Here is a 20,141-nt window from a genome sequence, read left to right as displayed (position 1 = left end):
CCTTTGAGAAATTTATGTTGAATATATAAAATTCCAAGGTATAGAAATTATAGAACTGTTAGAACATTAAAATTAATTGCACAAACTTTAATTTGGAAAGAAAAGTTGTGTTGTGAATAGCCAAAATGTGCTTTATTTATCTATGCTCCATTATTTTTGAGAATTATGAGACTTTATCTGCATTAGTTTGTAAGGATAAAATGTATAAAGCTTCCTGTATAATATGGGACCATCTGGGAGTTATGTGAAAATTTCCATTACAGCGATTGCATTCTAGGGTTTGTGTAAATGAAGGAGTTCTAAGCAGCGTGTTCTGTATAATGAAGGATGTTACATAGAAGAGTAAAGTATTCACAGTTTTGAAATCACTAATCTGTGCTTTTTTTCTTAATCAGAGAAAGCTGCTTGCCATCTACCTCCATCATGATGACAGTGTTCTTACAAATGTGTTCTGTTCCCAACTGCTGTGTGCTGAATCTATTGTCTCCTACCTCAGTCAAAATTTTATCACTTGGGCATGGGACATGACAAGGGAATCTAACAGAGCAAGGTACTCCATTTTATTCTCTAAATTTACATGCTTTAATTGGAGTTTACTATTTCTTATTAACTCCGTATGAGCAGAAAAAGACATATTTTCTAAATGTGATGTGATCTGATGTTGAGTTACTATGAAGGGAAAGTTAACCTGAAAGTGAATATCGTGCAATCTAAGTGCTGCCCCATTTTATTGAGAGAATATTTTAATATATCAGTTTTATATGTGAGAATCTTATTTGATAATTGCTGATATAGAATGTTCGTTAGCAGTGTTATTAATATCGCTAGGGATTGTGACTTTGAACCCCTGATGAAGCGTTCCATTAACCCTACCAGGCAGGATATTGACATTTACTCAGCATGTTCCCCAAGGCTTTGCCTTCCTCAACCCATCCTAAATTAGTGGAAACAAAAGCAAGTAATTGTGAACACTGGAAATCTGAACTAAAAATGAAGTGCTGGGGAAACTTGGATCAAACAGCATCTGTAGAGAGAGAAGCAGAGTTAACGTGTTGAGTCCAGTATGACTTTTGAGATTGTAACAGAGTCATATTGAACGTGTAGCATAAAGTCTGTTTCTCTCTCCACAGACACTGCCAGATACGCTGAGTTTCTCTAGCACTTTCCATGTTTATTTCTGAATTAATGAAGCCTTTTCCCCCCCATCAAAGTGATCAGAGATGTTGTATGTTCTGGGTATAATGGAACAGTCTGAAAGGGAAGAATGCTGGGTTTTCTATGTAGTCCAGAAAATATGTTTGATTAACTTGTGCTGTTTTTATTTATTTCTTTCAATCATTATAAATTTCAGATACTGAAGGAAAATTGACAGTTGGAAAAAGAATTAGCAATTATCCTCAGCTGTTGTAGGAGCAAGTAGCCAGATTATGCAATGGTGATGCTCTGTTCATGTTTTCGATTATAACAGGAAGTTTGGATGACAGATTAATAAGAAAATTGTGATATTAGTCGGCCATGCAGTGTAAATAAACAAACAGTAAGATTTTTAACATTAGTGGATAGTGCTTAAACTCTTCCAAAGTATAATGGTATAAACTTCTGCCAGGTATTATCGTACTGATTGTAATTTTTTTTTTACCCTAAGCTTAGAAAAAAAACTTTTTTCCCTTTTTTTCTTCAAAAAGAATGAGAGCCTTTTAAGCAAAATAATATGTTTAAAGTTTCTCTTTCAAGCATATCTATCAAAGCCTTCCAAACATCATCACTGGTGAACTGAGCAAAGTTAGTTTGCAAATTACTTTAAGATCAGTTAGTTAATATGCTTTCCTCCTGATTTTAAAAAAGACCAGTCTACCTGAAACCTGGTCAATTAAAATGAGCATGATGAGGAAATATATTATGTAAGCCTTGGGATACAATGGGATGAATCTCATTTTTCCTATAGGTAAGTATCAGTTTCATTGGTTATCAAGGAGGCTTTCTCTCCGCAAAGCTGAGCAAATTTTCTCACCACAGCTTACCAAACATGCCTTGCTAACTACCTCGCCCATCCCTATCATTCCCCTCCAGTCCGATTCTGTCACCATTCTATCTGGAATGGACCAGTTTCCTTGGTATTGAAGCCATCTTTAAAAGGCATTTGTGCACCCAGACAAGCACCTTCAGGCCTGAGCTGACTGACTGCAGTTCCGAGCATTTTCTCCAGACATGACAGGCTTGGAGATTGACACCCCTCTTTGAAGGTGTACAGGGTGCTGCAGAGATGAGAAGTCCTCTTCTGCCAATGGTGGAATCCATGACACTAGACCATGCCGTCCTGGGTCAGTGCAGTCTCAGCCATCTGGAAGAAAAAGTGGTATGATGAGAGAAGAGTGTCAATGACCTTCTCATTGTTGCCAATGTAATCTTTTTGCGATACCCCACATTGACTCTATTGGTGCTACTGCACAAACCTCCTGCCAAGGTACATGTGCTGCCACAAAATTTTGCCTGCAAAATTTTCCCTCACTGTCTATCACCCATCTCAACCATCAAAGCACTAACGTCTGCGCTGCCTATTCACTCGCTTGGGACATTTCCCCATGTGCATCAGTGGTTACACCTGTGCCACCCACTTTCATCTCCATTAATAGTGGTCTCTCTCACATTCCAAGAAGAAAGCAGTCTACAGCAGGGCAGAAAGAATGAAAAACAGTGTGAGCTGTCTGACCTGACTGAGCGGCTTACTGACTGTAAGTCCAAACTCTTGGACTGATATCAGAGTCTGCTATTGACTTACTGTGCCAGGACTCTCTCACCAAAGTCTATATTTCCTTTGACTTGGCTGAAGAAAGCTGACAGCTGTGAAAAGATTCATGGCTTTGCAACTGTGCTAAAAAGCGGGACAATATCGCGGTACTGTGATCCTGACATCTCTGGCTGAGGGGCAAGGTGCAAAAAGAAAAGACAAAGTGAGTGAGCACGAAGAGAGCAAACAAACAGTCAGGACATGCAGCCTTGCTTAGTCCATGGGTCCATGTCCCAGCTGCAGCATTGGAATGATAATTGCCAGAATCCAGGTGAGGTCCTTTGGAACAAGTTGGTGAGCTGATGTCATCAGGTTCTTGTTCTGACTTCCATGTTGAGAAGTGTCAGTGTCCAGTTTTCTCAAGGCAAATGGTATGATAAAGCACCACATAGTAATGTGGTGAAATCTGCAGTTAATAATGTTACTACATTTTGCCTAGGGGCATAACATGAAGTGATGTGCAGTGCTTTCGTCCTCTGGCAGGAGATCCCATGTGGCCTGTAGTATAATGTGTTCCTGCTGACATCTTAAACTCAGGCATTATTTAACCAACCTTAACCGTACATTCCAAGAAAGAATTTGACAAATTTGCATCAGCAGCCTGGATTTTCTTTCTTAATATGTTTGATTTTCATCATAGATTATTTGTTTCATGTTATCTTCTGAGACACTACACAATATTACTTTGTTGAGAAAATGGCAGACAGTATACAGAGAAAGAGAAAACAAAGAGTCAACAGCAAGAAACAAGAAGTTTTTAAGAGAGTGACAGAATGTAAGAAGGATAAGTCATAGCTTTCATCTATGATTCTCATCATAATAATGAGTCAGACTTAGAATATGATATTAGTGGTAAGTGAGAGGTATGTGAATATTGTGGTGCAACAATGTGGAAAGAATGTTTTGAGCAAATGGTAAATCCTGATTGCCACCCTTAAGTGAGCCACCGGAATGTTCTTTGTACATGAACAATAACAAAATCAAAACATTTCTTGAAAAGAAGTGCCAAGTCAAATCAGCAGAAAGTCTCTTTATTTTGGCTCAAGAAATAAACAAGATCATCACATGAAATATTTAATCTTTCAACAAACAATGAAAATGCAGACTGGTTTTACAAATGTTGCCTTTGCCACTGATCGCGAAATGTTCAGAGTATTAACAAACATTGCATAGATAGTTATAGGTGTAGATTCTAATCTTGAGAGTGAAGGAGATCACAGAAGGAAGTCATTGGTCACATTGTGTCTGTGTTGGCCCTCTGAAGTTATGTTTCGCATAATGCCATTCTCCTTTCTTCTTGTATCTTGCACATTTTTCCTTTTTAGATAAGCCTAATTACCTTTCAAATATATCATCAGAACCTGCTAGTAGTCATAGGATGTAGAGATGATTAGGAGAAATCATATAATAAAAAATATAAATCTAATTAAACTAGATTAAAGCAGAAAGTAAATGAAATAAATTCATTACAGAAAGAATGTTTTTGTCCAATAATATATTTGAGAATCATTTGTTGTGAATTTAGACATTTGTCTGTTGGCCACTTTACTTACAGAAGAATGTAAATGTGTCAGAAACTGTTCAGAGAGGGTTCGCGAGACTAAGGCTGGAATGGCTGGGGTGTCTTATGACGAAAATTTAAACAGACTAGACTTGTATTCATTGGAGTTTAGAAGAGTAAGAGAATTACTGTTTAAAATTATTTTAGATTAAAAGATATAAAATTCTGAAGCAATTTTACAGGTTAGGTGGTTCCTCTTGTGAAAGACTCAAATATTGGGGGTTACTCATTTAAAAAGAGATTAGCCAACTTGTTTTCTGAGGGTTGAGTGCCTTTAAAACTCTCCTGCTAAAAAAGGTAGTGGAAGCAAAGTCCTTGAGTTAGATAGGTCATTGTTAAGCAGGGGTGTGAAAGGTTATCAGTGGTAGTTGGGAAAGTGGATTTGAGATTACAATCAGCCATGATCTTATTGAGTGGCAGAACAGGCACAAGGGGCTGAATTTCCAGAGGCTCAAGGGAAGCTCCATAAATATACCCATCATCAGTAATAGGGTTTTTACCGTGGCTAACCAACCTAACCTGCATACAAGTGCTGAGTGAGTGATCCATCTCAGCCTCTTCCATAGTCCCCAGCATCACAGATTTTTTGGCAAGGTTTAGTCCTTCATCCACTAATTCTCCTGAGATATGCATACAACACTGAAGATATTTGCCCAAATCTGGGAGTTTGGTTCATGAATACCATATTCACATGTCGGCACACTATATGTCTCGGGGCCAAACCTCTTCCAAGTTCCTCTGAAGCTTTGACCTTGAGCCACAAGGGATTCAGTTTCCATTTTTTTTTCTTTATTCATTCACGGGATGAGGGCGTTGCTGGCTAGGCCAGCATTTATTGCCCATCCCTAATTGCCCAGAGGGCAGTAATGAGTCAACCACATTGCTGTGGGTCTGGAGTCCCAAGTAGGCCAGACCAGTAAAGATGGCGATTTCCTTCTCTAAAGGACATTAGTGATCCAGATGGGTTTTTCTGACAATTGGCAATGGATTCATGGTCATCATTGAATTTAAATTCCACCATCTGCTGTGGCGGAATTCAAACCCAGGTCCCCAGGTCATTACCTGGGTCGCTGGATTAACAGTCCAGCGATAATACCACTAGGCCATTGCCTCCCCTTATTTTTTATCATTAAGCAGGTGATTACAATCTGTCATGACTCACTGAGGTAGGCTGCTGGAAAGGAAGCCCCAATATTCCTGAAATTACCACAAGTGTGACAAGATTGAATAAAGCGGATGAATTAACCGTACAAATCAATATAAATGGGTTTGATATAGTTGAGGTTAATGAGATGTGATTGCAACTTGACCAGCAATGGGAACTGAATATCGAGGGATATTCATTTTTTAGGAAAGACAGATAAAAAGGGAATGGAAGTAGTGGGTAGCATTACTGGTTTAAGAGGAAATTAACTCAATAATGAAGAAGGATATCACTTCCAATGAAGTGGAGTTTGTATGAGCAGAGTTTAGAAACACCACGGGGCAGAAAACTCGAATGGAGATTGTATTTAGACCCCCAAACTGTAGTGGTAACGTTGGGAAAGGCATTAAACAGGAAATTAGAGATGTAAGGGATGAAGATACAGCTTGATTACAGGTGGTGTTCATCTGCACATGGATTGAACAAATCAAATCAGTAACAATACAGCAGAGGAGAACTTCCTGGAGTGTGTATAGCATCATTTTTGGATCAATACATCGGGAAACCAAGTAGGTAACAAGTCATCCTAGACTGAGCATGATAAAGAAATAATTGGCAGTCTCGCTGTGTGAGGGCCCTTTGGGAAAAGTAACCAAAATATGATAGAATCCAGATGCAAAATGATGTAGTTGATTTTGAGATTCAGGTCCTGAATTTATATATTAGAAACTATAATTGTATGAGGTGCAACCTGGCTACGATAAACCGGGGAACATTACTTAAAGGAATGAAGGTGGATAGCCAATGGCAAACATTTCAAGAGGGCGTGGAGAAACTGCAACAATTGTTCATACCTGTTTGACAAAAATAAGATAGGAAGACTGGCCTGGCCATGGCTGACAAGATAGTTAAATAAATAGTGTTAGATCTAAGGAAGAGGCATACAAACTAGCCCCAAAAAAGAGCAGACCTGAGTATTGGCAGCAGTCTACATTGAAGCAAAGGAGAACAAAGGGAGTGATTAAGAGGGAGAAGACAGTATAAGTTTGCAGTGGTCATACAAAATTATTGTAAAAGCTTCTGTAGATATGTGAAGAGAAAAGGATGGATGAAGCCAAATATAGGTCCCTTACAGTTAGAAACAGGGAAAGTTCTTATTGGGAACAAAGAGATGACACAGCAATTAAATACATGATTTGGTTCTGTCTTCACAAAAGAGGACACAAATAATGACCTAAAATGTTGGGGAATTCAGGGGTCTAGTTAGAAGGAGGAACTGAAGGAAATCCATATTAGTAGGGAAATTGATGGAATAAAAGGCTGATAAATCCCCAGGGCCCAATAATCTAAATCCCAGAGTACTTGAAAAAGTGACCCTAGAAATGGTGGATGCATTGTTGGTCATCTTTCAACATTGTATAGACTGTGGAACAGTTCCTGTGGGATTGCAGACCAGGTAATGTAACCCTCTATTTTAAAAAAAGTGTTTGGAGAGAAACCAGGGAATTATAGCCTGACATCAGTAGAGGGGAAAATCTAGAGTTCATTATAAAAGATTAACAGAGTAGCAGAGCACATGCAGAACAGTGACAGGATTGGGCAGAGTCAGGGATTTAAGAAAAAATATGGATTTACAAAATGGAAATAATATTTGACAAATCTGCTGGAGGTTTTTGTGGTTGTAACGAGTAGAGTTGATATGGGGGAGCCAATGGATGTGGTTTACTTCAACTTTCAGAAGGCTTTCAATAAGGTCCTACATAAGAGATTAGCAAGTAAAATTTATGCAGATGTGATTGGGAATAGTATACTGACTTGCTAGAGAACTATGTGGCAGACAGTAAACAAAGACTAAGAATGAAGGGTCTTTTTCTGAGAGGCATACAGTGACTAATCTTAGACTTAGACTTAGAGATTAGACTTAGAGATAAGTACTTGTACCCCAGCTACTCAGAAAATTTTTTAATGATTCAGATGAGCGAACTAAATACAATATCTAAACATTTGCAGACAACACAAAACTGGTTGGGAAAAGGAACTGTGAGGAGGTTGAAGAAATGCTTCAGTGTGATTGAGACAAGTTGAGTGAGTGGGTAAAGGCATTGCAGCTGACATACCATAAGAATAAATGTGAGGTTATCCACTTTGGTAGCAAAAACAGGAAGAAAGATTATTAACTAAATGGCAACAGATAGGGAAAGGGCGAGGTGCAAGACACCTAGGTGGTGTTGTACACTAGTCACTGAAAGTCCAGGTGCAGTGGGCAATGAAGAAGGCAAATGGTATGTTGGCCTTCACAGTGGGAGGATTCATGCACTGCAGGAGGGAATGTCTTGTTGCAGTTGTACAAGGCCTTGGTGAGACCACATGTTGAGTATTGTGTGCAATTTTGGTCTACTTTTCTGAGAACAGATGTTCTGGTTTGAGCAATTTCAAAGAAATTGATCAGACTGATAGCTGGGGTGGCAGAATCGATGTATGAAGAGAGACTGGATTTGTTAAGACTATATTCATGGGAGTTTGGAAGAATGAGCGGGATATAGAAACCAATAAAACTTTAACAGGATTAAACAGGGTGAATGCAGGATGTTCCCAAAATTGTCTTTTGACAAAATCCCTTTGAGACTCTCATTGAGCCTATTCATCTCAAGAGCAGTTGTGACAGTTTTTACCTTTACTTTCCTGTAGTTAACACTGCAGTTGGATCTGTGGTATTCTCATTTTGAGTTAGCTTTGTGGACTCATTTTTATGAACCCCAACAAGTCCTATGGGCTGTCCCCACAATTTCAGCATTCTGAACTGAGGATCCCACTTTATTACAGTGGAACACTTCAGCCTTCAGTTTTCATCTCCACCCTCAACATTTTCCTTCTAATCCATGGAGGATATCGTGACATTCCTAGCAGTCCTTTCTTTACCCTCGTTACTTGCTTTCTATTATTCTCTCATCCTCTATCCTCCTTGAGTTTATGGAGGTGACAGAAAAACCGTTTAGTCTTGTTTAGTCTTCAACATTGGTTCTTACTTTAAAAGATAGTGAATATATAACTTCTTCCAAGAGAATGATCTTTTTGAGAGCTTAAATGTAGTTTCAGTTCCTAATGTTGGTATCCGCCTCTCAAAATTACTTTGAATTTGAAAGGGTTAAGAATTTTGGGTTTGTCCAGCTCTCACCAACTTCTACAGGTGCACCATTGAAAGCAACTGCTCTGCCCAGGCCATAAGAAACTACAGAACATTGTGTGTACAGACCAGACCATCACGGAAGGCAACCTTCCATCCATGGACTCCATTTACATGGCTTGTTGCTGTGAAAAGGCTGCCAATGTCATCAAAGACCCATCACAACCTGGTAATGCTGTCCTACAACCTCTTCCATTTGGCAGAAGATACAGAAGCTTGAACACGCAGCAGCAGATTCAGGAACAGCTTCTTCCCAGCCATTATTAGACTGCAGAATGGACTGTCTAACTTCAAATAATGCCGATTTTGCTAGTGTTGATCTTGCCTAGTGCAGTTTGGGGCAATGTAACCTGTATTCCTGTAAGTTTTTTTTCCACCCTATGGTCTGTATGTCCTTACTTACTATGATCTGCCTGTACTGCTCATAAACAAATCTTTTCACTGTACATGGGTATGATAATAAACAAATTAAATCAAGAACCGTAAATCAAATCAAATCAAATCAAAGGCTATTTCATTAAATTTCAATCTTTTGCTGTATGCTACTGGAACTAACTCAAGTTAAAACACTCAGCATTGCTGTTCTTAACAAGAAAATAACTGTTTATCATGAACTAAATATCTTTGGAAATTGGGGAAATGAATTGGTAACTTAGAGATAAGTTCACCCCATCTTAAATTCACCATCTCACATTCAGACAGTCATACAAAGACAGACAAGACATGGATATTAAGAGTGAAAAAGGAAAAAAATATCAGGGAAACACAGTTTGATAGTACAACAGTTTTCAATGAGTTATTTTCTTTCTTTTCCTTTCAATTCCTTGATGTTGACATAAAATTGTTTGCACACCAATGTTTAATACTTCGCTCACTGGTTGAGATTTCATCTCTTTCAGAATCTCGAGTGACTTTTTTCATTTCAGCAAGGGAATTTGTAGAAGAAGGCAGCTAGCTGTTACTGTAGACTTTGTGGTTCTGAGGAAGGGTCACTGGACCCAAAACATTAACTCTGATTTTTTCTTCACAGATGCTGCCAGACCTGCTGAACTTTTCCAACAACTTCTGTTTTTGTTCCTGATTTACAGCATCCACAGTTCTTTCAGTTTTTATTGTTACCTGTTATATTGCCACACTTCAAATCAATCTATTAACCCTTTATTTACAGTGGGATGATAAGAAAAAGAGTTGAGAGGATCTAGTTGTCTTATGGTGTTGCCTGTTATACTGAATTTTGAAATTTGAACTCAGTTTGGTTATTTGGTATTGTTGAAAATTGGTCAAAATCTTGTAATATTGTATCACATTGTATTCCATTACTTTAACTGATGTAGAAGCAAATGGTTCTTTCGTAATAGGTCCTCAAGAGTAGTTTAATTACAGGAATTATTCTGAAATATTTCTAAACTGTGAAAATTAATTTTAAGTGTGACAATTTAATTCTTGATGAGACATCACAGGTGTAAAGTTTAGTCATTCCTTTTTTCATTTGGTAATTAATCTTGTCTGTTCCAATTGGGCATTATTGACCTCTGCCTTGTTACTGAATTTGGCCAGTAAGAATATTGTTTTCAATCATCTGTATTCCTCAAGCTGAATTTTTTGCCTGGAGTTGTTTTGTTTTGCTCTTTAATTGCCAGTTCAAAATCTTTTCTAAGTAACAAGTTTGTAATATATTTGTTATTGACAAGTGGTGTTGGAAATTTACTCGACAAAATGACAACCAGTAACCTTTAATTATTTTCTTGATTGTTCTTTGAGAAACTGCTTTGATTTTGTCTGAGACAACAGTTTGTTATTGTCAGATGAAAATTCACCTGCATCTAATAAATATTGATATATTTAATAAATTCATCAAATGTTGAAATTCAACATGTTGATGTATTTATAAGATATGTATAACTGCAGATCAACACAGTGTGCAAATTGGGACTTTTGTCCCTCCCTCCTACATCTGCCATGCAGCCTAGAGTGCTAAGTAGCCTGGGCACCTTTCAGCAGCAGGTTTTCCTCACCTGTCATTCCTAATCATCAAGTAATTAACCATATTCACAGCTGCTGACCCTTGGCACAAACAGGGCTTTGAATGATGCACGCCTGGTTGGAGAGCAGTTGACCGTGCTGGTCCCATTTGACCCATTTACAAATCCACTACAGGTGTGGGCTTCAGTGCAGGACATAGCTTCCAAAGTTTCATGTTGTCCTGCTGCTTAGCCTGCTGAATAGGGATTTCGCTGTAGGTAGTTAGGAAACAGATGGAGTTTAATTGTTGTTCTGTGGAAAGGGACAGAGGGGCACATGATCTGAACTGTTTTCCAGTAGAGTAGTCATCTAAACGTTCTGTCTGTGCATAGTGTGTTTAGAAAGAGGTAGTTAAAGTATCAGCCTTATTTAGGGCTCCCCCAATAGAGTCCTTTACAAACTAGTTTACAAAAGATTAAGATTCCACAACATCTGGAGCCTTTGTCACTTTCCCACTGTTTCTTCCTGGTTTTTTTGGGCTCCTATTACTGTTGGATTATGTTGGACATTCTCATTTTCTCCTTTTCTCCACAGCTTTTGATACGTCTAGATCAATTTGCAGCATGGTTTAACACTAGATCTGCTTTCTGCCAACAGCATTTATTCTTTAGTGGTATCCTTACAAATGAGCTAGTGTATTCCTGTAACTTCAGAAGTTGTAAAGAACCATCGAAAGGGCAGCATCTAATGACTTCATTAGTGTAAGGTTTCAAATGGACTTGTTCATTGTTCACTCCTCCTTGTCAACTATTCATAATTACTACAGTATTGTTTGGTGCACTTGTAAATGATTTCCTAGTAACACAAGAAGTTAGGATAAAAGGTATTTGTCTGAGTAGAATAACACCACTAGACCTTGTCAGGTAATTGTTTGAGAGGTGGTGGACTGACAAAAATATTCCCTCCATGCTTCACGTACAAGGCAATCAAAACAATGAAAGTGAATACATAGTTCAAATATTAATGAGGAATTATTTAAATAATCGATGCAATTCAAATGAAAAGTTATGAAATAATTCCAAATCTAAATATCGCATATAACCAACTCAGTTCTGTGCATCAAAAACTGTTGCTTGAATTATACTGTGTCTCTCTTTCTACTTAATATAACATTTTGAAGCACAGAATTATGTTGGATGTAATATGCCTAACTGCAAAGTGCGATCATTATTTGTTAAAATTTATACATGATACCTGGATGTTCCGACCAATACTAGTACTTTGGGTCCATTCCAAATTGTCCTTCAAAAGGTTGTTGTAAGCACCATCTTGTTGAGTTTTAAGATGAAAAGCTTCAGCATGTGTCTGTTTTCAGCAATTTTCAAGTTTTAAACTATCAAAAAAATCTGTGGATCTGGAAATCTGAAATAAAAACAGATAATACTGGAAATACTCTGGACTTGCAGGATCTGTGGAGAGAAAAATCCAGATTATTGGTGAGAAAGTGCTATCAAGTGGCACAGTCAACAGCACTTTACATTGCTTCACTAATGATTGAGTATCGATGAGGTGTTAATTGTTCAGATTGGATTTTTATGGATAGGAAATGCCTGGCTGATTTTCCACTTCGATAAATGTCAGTTTACTGAAGAACTAGAGGTGTGGCTAGTTCTAAGGCGTTTCTTGCACAAACTAAAGCCAGTTGATGCTAGAGTTCCAAGCCTCTGCGGTATCTAGTGTGCACCTAACTATTTCTTGATATCAGATTGACTTTTTTTTTGTCAGACTAACAACTGTGACAAAGAGCACCTTAGGAATAGACTGAGATGGGTCAGCCATTTGGCAGTTATGGCTCAAGAGAGTTGTAAACTCAACCTTGACTTTTGTATTTATGCGCAATTCTTCCCCCTATCACCTGAGCATGGGAATGTTTGTGTAGCCTCCTCTTGTTGGCTTTTCAATTGTCCACTACTATTCAGAGGAAAAAGGAAGCATACATAAGGTCTAGGCGACTGAAAACAGAAGTAGTTTTGGAAGGATATTGGGAAAGTAGGACCAATCTGAAACGAGGAATTAAGAGGGCTAAAAGGGGTCATGAAATATCTTAAGCAAACAGGGTTAAGGAAAATCCCAAAGCCTTTTATTCATACATAAGGAGCAAGACGGTAACCAGAGAAAGGATTGGCCCACTCAAGGACAAAGGAGGGAAGTTATGCGAGGAGTCAGAGAAAATGAGTGAGGTTCTTAATGAGTACTTTGTGTCGGTATTCACTGAGGAGAGGGACATGACGGATGTTGAGGTTAGGGATAGATGTTTGATTACTCTAGGTCAAGTCAGCTTAAGGAGGGGGCAAGTGTTGGGTATTCTAAAAGGCATTAGGGTGGACAAGTCCCCAGGTCCGGATGCGATCTATCCCAGGTTACTGAGGGAAGCGAGAGAGGAAATAGCTGGGGCCTTAACAGATATCTTTGCAGCATCCTTGAGCGCGGGTGAGGTCCCAGAGGACTGGAGAATTGCTAATATTGTCCCCTTGTTTAAGAAGGGTAGCAAGGATAATCCAGGTAATTATAGACCAGTAAGCCTGACGTCAGTGGGGGGGAAGCTGCTGGAGAAGATACTGAGGGATAGGATCTATTTACATTTTGAAGAAAATGTGCTTATTAGTGATAGGCAGCACGGTTTTGTGCAGGGAAGGTCATGTCTTACCAACTTGATAGAATTCTTTGAGGAAGTGACAAAGTTGATAGATGAGGGAAGGTCTGTAGATGTCATATACATGGACTTCAGTAAAGCGTTTGATAAGGTTCCCCATGGTAGGCTGATGGGGAAAGTGAAGTCGCATGGGGTCCAGGGTGTACGAGCTAAATGGATAGAGAACTGGCTGGGCAACAGGAGACAAAGAGTTGTAGTGGAAGGGAGTTTCTCAAAATGGAGAACTGTGACCAGTGGTGTTCCACAGGGATCTGTGTTGGGACCACTGTTGTTTTGTGATATACATAAATGATCTGGAGGAAGGTACAGATGGTCTGATTAGCAAGTTTGCAGATGACACTAAGATTGGTGGAGTAGTAGATAGTGACGGGGACTGTCGGAGAATGCAGCAGAATATAGATAGATTGGAGAGTTGGGCAGAGAAATGGTAGATGGAGTTCAATCCAGGCAAATGCGAGATGATGCATTTTGGAAGATCCAATTCAAGAGCGAACTATACGGTAAATGGAAAAGCCCTGGGGAAAATTGATGCACAGAGAGATCTGGTGTTCAGGTCCATTGTACCCTGAAGGTAGCAACGCAGGTCAATAGAGTGGTCAAGAAGGCATACAGCATGCTTTCATTCATCGGACGGGGTATCGAGTACAAGAGTTGGCAGGTCATGTTACAGTTGTTTCGGACTTTGGTTCGACCACATTTGGAATACTGCGTACAGTTCTGGTTGCCACATTACCAAAAGGATGTGGATGCTTTGGAGAGGGTGCAGAGGAGGTTCACCAGGATGTTACCTGGTATGGAGGGCGCTAGTTATGAAGAGAGGTTGAGTAGATTAGGATTATTTACATTAGAAAGATGGAGGTTGAGGGGGGACCTGATTGAGGTCTGCAAAATCATGAGAGGTATAGACAGGGTGGATAGTAAGAAGCTTTTTCCCAGAGTGGGGGACTCAATTACTAGGGGTCACGATTTCAAGGTGAGAGGGGAAAAGTTTAAGAGAGATATGCGTGGAAAGTTCCTTACTTAGAGGGTGGTGGGTGCCTGGAACGCGTTGCCAGTGGAGGTGGTAGAGGCGGGTACGATAGCGTCATTTAAGATGGACCTAGACAGATACATGAATGGGCAGGGAGCAGAGGGATACACATCCTTGGAAAATAGGCGACAGGTTTAGATAGAGGATCTGGATCGGTGCAGGCTTGAAGGGCCGAAGGGCCTGTTCCTGTGCTGTAATTTTCTTTGTTCTTTGTAGAACTGGCAGTAGGCAGGACTACAAAGCTTTGATTGTACCATTTGTTGGAGGATCAGTTATATCTATCTTAATATTCTCGTGTTCTTAATATTTATTCTTAATATTTAGCATGAATGTACTGCTTTTCTTCTCTGCCACTTAGTTAAGGATTTTTGACTCAAAACATGATGTTGCTTGATGGACAAGTTGCCACCATTTTGAACGATTGGTAGCAGGTTCCACACAGCCATTAATATCCATTATAGGAACACAGGATCGGGCCATTCAATCTCTCGAACCTGCTCCAACAACCTAGATCATGTCCGATCAGCGAGTTCAATGCCGCTTTTCCTCATCATCCGCATATCTCTTCATGTTATTCGTATCAGGAAGCTATTCGATTTCTACCCTGTACTTACTTGCCAACAGAACTTTGACAGCCCTCCAGGGAGGTGAGGAGGAGGGGTGAATTCCAAAGATTCACAGCTCTTTGCAGAAAGAAATGTTCTCCTCATCTCAGTCCTAAATGGTTTATCCTTTATTCTGAAACTGTGACCCTTGATTCCAGATCCCCAGCTAGGAGAAGAATCCTTTATGCAGCTACCCTATAAGAATTTTGCAAGTGTCGTTGAGATTATCTTACTTTCTTTTAAACTCTCGAGGATATAGGCCCAATATCCTCAATTGCTTCTCATAAGATAGCCCTCCAATCCCAGATATAGGTCTGATGAACTTCTACTCGCTCCTACATGGAATTATGCTCCACTTCATGGAGCACTGCAATGTGTCTTTGAGTGTTATCTTTGTTTTCCCTTAGAACACAAGCAGTTTTTGAGTTGAGAAACAGACCTGGAGGGAGTAGATGTTTTTTGGTGATCTGGGCACAAAGTCTCATCTGTCATAGTTGATTTTGGAATTTTGCCCAAATGCTTTTGGAGCTGGCTTCAGGAAGACCGCTAAACATTTGTTCTGTAGTCCTCTTATTTTATCTGGAGGCTTCACCTTCTCAAAGGCAGTTAGCAATGGGCAGTAAATGTTGGCTGAGTCAGCATTGCCCATATCTTGTATAAATAAATAAGTAGAGGATGAATTGCTAATGGACTTCATCTAACACTTGTGTGTGGGTGATGCATGCTATGGCTTTCACTGAAGTAGAACAACATCGTGATGGCAACTCATTTTGTACATTCAAACTTCTATTGTTGTCAAACACTTGCTGTTGTAGTTGGTCGAAGCTTAGCCTGGCATGGCTGATGTGGTGTTGGATCTCCTTTTCTGTACTTACATTTTGAAAGAGGCAGTTGCTAAGGCGATCGCTCAACATATTCCAGGGCATCTCCTTCAATACACATGGGATGTGGAATATTTGACTGACAGGTCTGGGTTGGTTTAAGTTTTGTTTTGGCAACATTAAGGAACAGCCTTGGTTCATATATGCAGAACGGAAGAGATCAAGAATAACTTGCAAATCTGTTGAAGAGGTGGGAAACTGCCCTAAAGTTACTTGCATACTGTAGATCATGTGCATCTCTGGTGGTCCGTTTAGTTTTCACCAAGAAGTGACTGAGCTCAGACTATATTTTAAGTCTGAGCTGTATTAAATATACCCAAGTGAGATGATAGCCACTGTCAAGCAGATTGTAAATAGTGTGGGCCAAATACACAGTCTTGCTTCACACCAGTCTAAGTTTTCAAGATAACTGTTTCAGGTCAGTTCTGTTACAGTTACAATGATATCATCATGAAGCAGTTGCAAGATTGTGATAAACTTTCTTGAACATCCACATCTTTGGAAACTCCTCCAGAGCTATGAAATTTACTTAGTCAGATGCTTTGGTCAGGTTGTTGAAAGCAATGAAGAGTTCCTGGTGGCATTCTCAACAATTTTTTGGAATTGATTAGCAACACAGGCCATGTTAGAGGTTCTTCTGGAAGGTCTAAATCCAAACTGTGTCTCTAGCAGGATTTCCTCAGCCATTGGAAGTGGTTGATTCAGGCATGATTACTCTCAAATTTGAAAGCTTAAATTTTCTCAGTTTCTTCTCGCCTGCATATTTTTAATCAAATTTTCATGGTTTGGAAGCTGCACAAATTAAACTTCTGTCGAGGTAACTGTTAATGACCTACTTTGGAATGTGCACCAATTCTCAAGCCCCATTCATCCTGGAGTTGCCACAAAAGTGAAAAATTTGATCAAAGTACACAAAGACCCCAATTTTCCTGTCTGATGGAATTAGCTTAACAAAAAATACTGACCAGGTTCCTGTACTTAACAAGAACTACTGTTTATTACAAATGAGTAAATTGTAATCATAATAAACTGCAATGAACAATCAACATATAACTCTTCTGGTTAAAAATCTACATCCTTAAAACGACTACACACACATATAGGCAATTCAAAAGCACCACTTCACAAGGTTTGATGAGATATTCCTTTTTCTTCCCAAAACCTTCTGTTCTTCGATTCCCTTTCTCCAGGTTCTTCCACTTCTTTGAAGGAAGCACAGGGCAATTGATTCACTGATTACAAAGTCTCTTAGTTTCTGGTTAAAATCAACAACTTGCAGCAACTGGTGGGAGACACAAAACCTGTTGTTCCAGTAGTCTGGAGGCTTGTCTCTGTCTGTTGTTAACCTCCAAGCTGTTTACTCGCCCAGGTAAGTCAGAGTTGTTGCCAGGTTGACGACCTCTGTCATCCACATGTGTCTGATCACATTTGCATGCTCCAAACAGTGATCTGTAACTGGCCAAATCTTTTTCTGCACACGCACTCAGGTGCTGTGCCAACTTATCTCACCATTCCTACTACTTGCGAAGCAACAATCTCCACACAGTTTAAACAAAAACAAGTGACTTTGGGAGAAAAGCCTTTAAAAGGGAAATGAAATAAACTGAGTTTTGGAAGGAGCTTGGTTTTGTTCGTTGCCTAGCAGCAGCACCTGAACTAAAGTGATTTTTGTTTTCCGACAGACTTGGAAACTATGGGTAGGTGGAATATGCTGATAAGAGAAAACCTTAACACTTTCTCAATGAATAGGGGTAAAACCCTTCAAGAAAACTATTGAAGAAATATCTCAGTGAAGTACTTCTTGAAAATCAGAAGAAGTTGCCAGAATTAATATTTCCGATTTCCTCAACCTTAAGGCCAAATTGTTAACTCGATCATAAGACCTATGTTTAAGTAACTTGCTATCCAAACCGAGCAAAAAATATTGTTACTCTTCAGTTAGTAATAATTGGATCTCATTAATAGGAAATAAAAGAAACCGTGAGAAGTCGAACAAATCTGTCTTCTTCATTCAAACTCTTGACCTACACTAGCCTTGTTCTTTTTTTGACTGTTTTCTCAAACTCATCATTGTTCCACAGAGCTCTGTGGTTTCATCCTATCTGTGTATGAATGTGTATTTTGGGATTAAGGGGATGTCGTTTAGTCCTACTTTTAAATTCCTCAAGGACAATAACCTGTCTGAGACTTGTACATGGTTTCAGCTTCTTATGCTGCTATCCACCTGTCAAAATTACTTCGACTAAACCTTCCAAATTCAATATAGATTTACCCTGCCTGATTCGTTAAATTCTGGACTCTTTGTCTATATGCCTGAAACGCAAACTCATATGCAGCTAATATTGTTTCCTTTACAATGCCATAATCCCAAGAAACCTCTTCTGATGGCAAATTACGAACTCACTGTATATTGGCTATCCACTTAGTTGGCATGAGCAGCATCCGGCCCTATCTTGCCCAATTCATTTGTTTAACTGTTTTCAGAAATGACATAAGGAGTGCCTCTACATTCATTTCCTCAAATTTTGGTAAACTTGCAAAATTTTGTTAAATACAAAGTGTGCAAACTTGTTGAACTTCAAATTATGACACAAATTTTCTCCACCAGGGCCTGCATCAGTATTTGACATCTCTTATTTCCACCGTCATTTAATCTTATATGCATATTCTGTCACTTTCTCTTGCACTTATAATTTTAATTTTCTCTTTTCCACTTCCTGCCTTTTCATTTTTACATCCCTTTCGTTATCTTTTTCTGCCATCTTTAGTTTCTTCGTTCTTTTCTTGTGCTCAAGCTGCTTTAACTGTAACTGAAGACCAACTGATTCTGATATATTTATTTATAATCATTTGTGGGATGTGGGCATCACTGACTGTGGGCATTTATTGCCTGTCCCTAGTTGCTCTTGAGAAGGTGGTGGTGAACTGCCTTCTTGAACTGCAGCAATCAACCTGCTGTGGGTTAACTCACAATACCATTCGAGGAAATTCCACAATTTTGACCCAGCGACAGTGAAGGAACAACTATATATTTCCAAGTCAGGATGGTGAGTAGCTTGGAGGGGATCTTGAAGGTGGTGATGTTCCCATGTACCTGCTGCCCTTCTCTTTCTAGGTGGAGTTGGTCATGAGTTTGGAAGGTGCTGCCTGAGGATCTTTGGTGAATTTGAGTTCATCTTGTAAATAGGATACACTGCTGCTGTTGAGCGCTGGTGGGTGGAGGGAGTAGATGCTGTGGATGTATTGCTCAAGCTTCTTGAGTATTGTTGGGGCTGCACTCATCCAGGCAAGTGGGGAGTATTCCATCACACTCCTGACTTGTGCCTTGTAAATAGTGGACAGGCTTTGGGGAGTCAGGAGGTGAGTTACTCGCCACCGTATTCCTAGTCTCTGACCTGCAGTTCTAGTCATTGTGTTTGTATGGTGAGACCAGTTGAGTTTCTGGTCAATAGTAACCCCCAGGATGTTGATAATGGGGGTTCAGTAATGGTAACACCATTGGATATCAAGAGATTGTCTCTTATAGGAGATGGTCATAGCCCGGCATTTGTGTGACACGAATGTTACTTGCCACTCGTCTGCCCAACCCTGGATAGTGTCCAGATCTTGTTGCATTTGAGCATGGACTACTTCAGAATCTGAGGAGTCATGCATGGTGCTGAACATTGTGCAGTTATCAGCGAATGTTACCTCGAATGCCAGGCTCTCTCATAGTTCCTGTAATCCCCAAGTGTTATGTTGGTACTTAAGTTATCTCTGCCTTCGAAGCTATGCCAGGCAACACTGCCTCCAGTTTACCTTCCAAGTCAATCAATATCTTTAAAATTTCCCTCAAGACTGCTGGGGACCTGCAGAAACTCCTTTGCTGTTTCCAGTGCCATGTCTGAAGTGAAGTACAGAATCACACCCAGTCCTCATTGTCGGTTTCAAATCAGTGCCTCTAAACTTTGTCATGCCTCATTGGGCATGCAGACTGGAAATCAAACCCTGCTACACCTGGAGTCATTGCAAAAGTCAACATTTTTAAAAATATGCAGAATTCCCAATTTACCTGATTTTCAGACCCAGGTTAGCAGAAAGCGTAGACTATGTTTTAGTACTTAACAAGGATTATTATTTATTACAGGTAAAGAGACTAGCTGCAGCTAAACAATTATGAACCATCAGCATATAATTCTTCTAGTTAAAAGCTATAACCTCTTAATAAATTCCACCATCATATGTGCTTGCACACACTCTCTCTCACTCTCTCAAGCACGCGCACACACACAGA

At 39.5% G+C, this 20,141-nt stretch overlaps 1 protein-coding gene across 1 annotated transcript in view; it reads left to right on the top strand.

Annotated features, from left to right (window-relative positions):
* Positions 1 to 399: 399 nt before the first annotated feature.
* Positions 400 to 20,141, top strand: part of LOC109924749 (FAS-associated factor 1) — a 142,977-nt gene continuing 123,235 nt past the window's right edge. Inside the window, exon 1 of the mRNA XM_048601578.1 lies at positions 400 to 550. Within this exon, the coding sequence (XP_048457535.1) occupies positions 525 to 550 (26 nt within the window). The 5' untranslated portion in view covers positions 400 to 524. The remainder of the gene's footprint in view (positions 551 to 20,141) is intronic.

The sequence above is a fragment of the Rhincodon typus genome, chromosome 10, assembly GCF_021869965.1.
Source record: "Rhincodon typus isolate 14 chromosome 10, sRhiTyp1.1, whole genome shotgun sequence".
NCBI classification, from domain to species: Eukaryota; Metazoa; Chordata; class Chondrichthyes; order Orectolobiformes; family Rhincodontidae; genus Rhincodon; species Rhincodon typus.
Note: the sequence above shows the minus strand (reverse complement) of the source record. Positions and strands in the feature narration are given on the sequence as shown.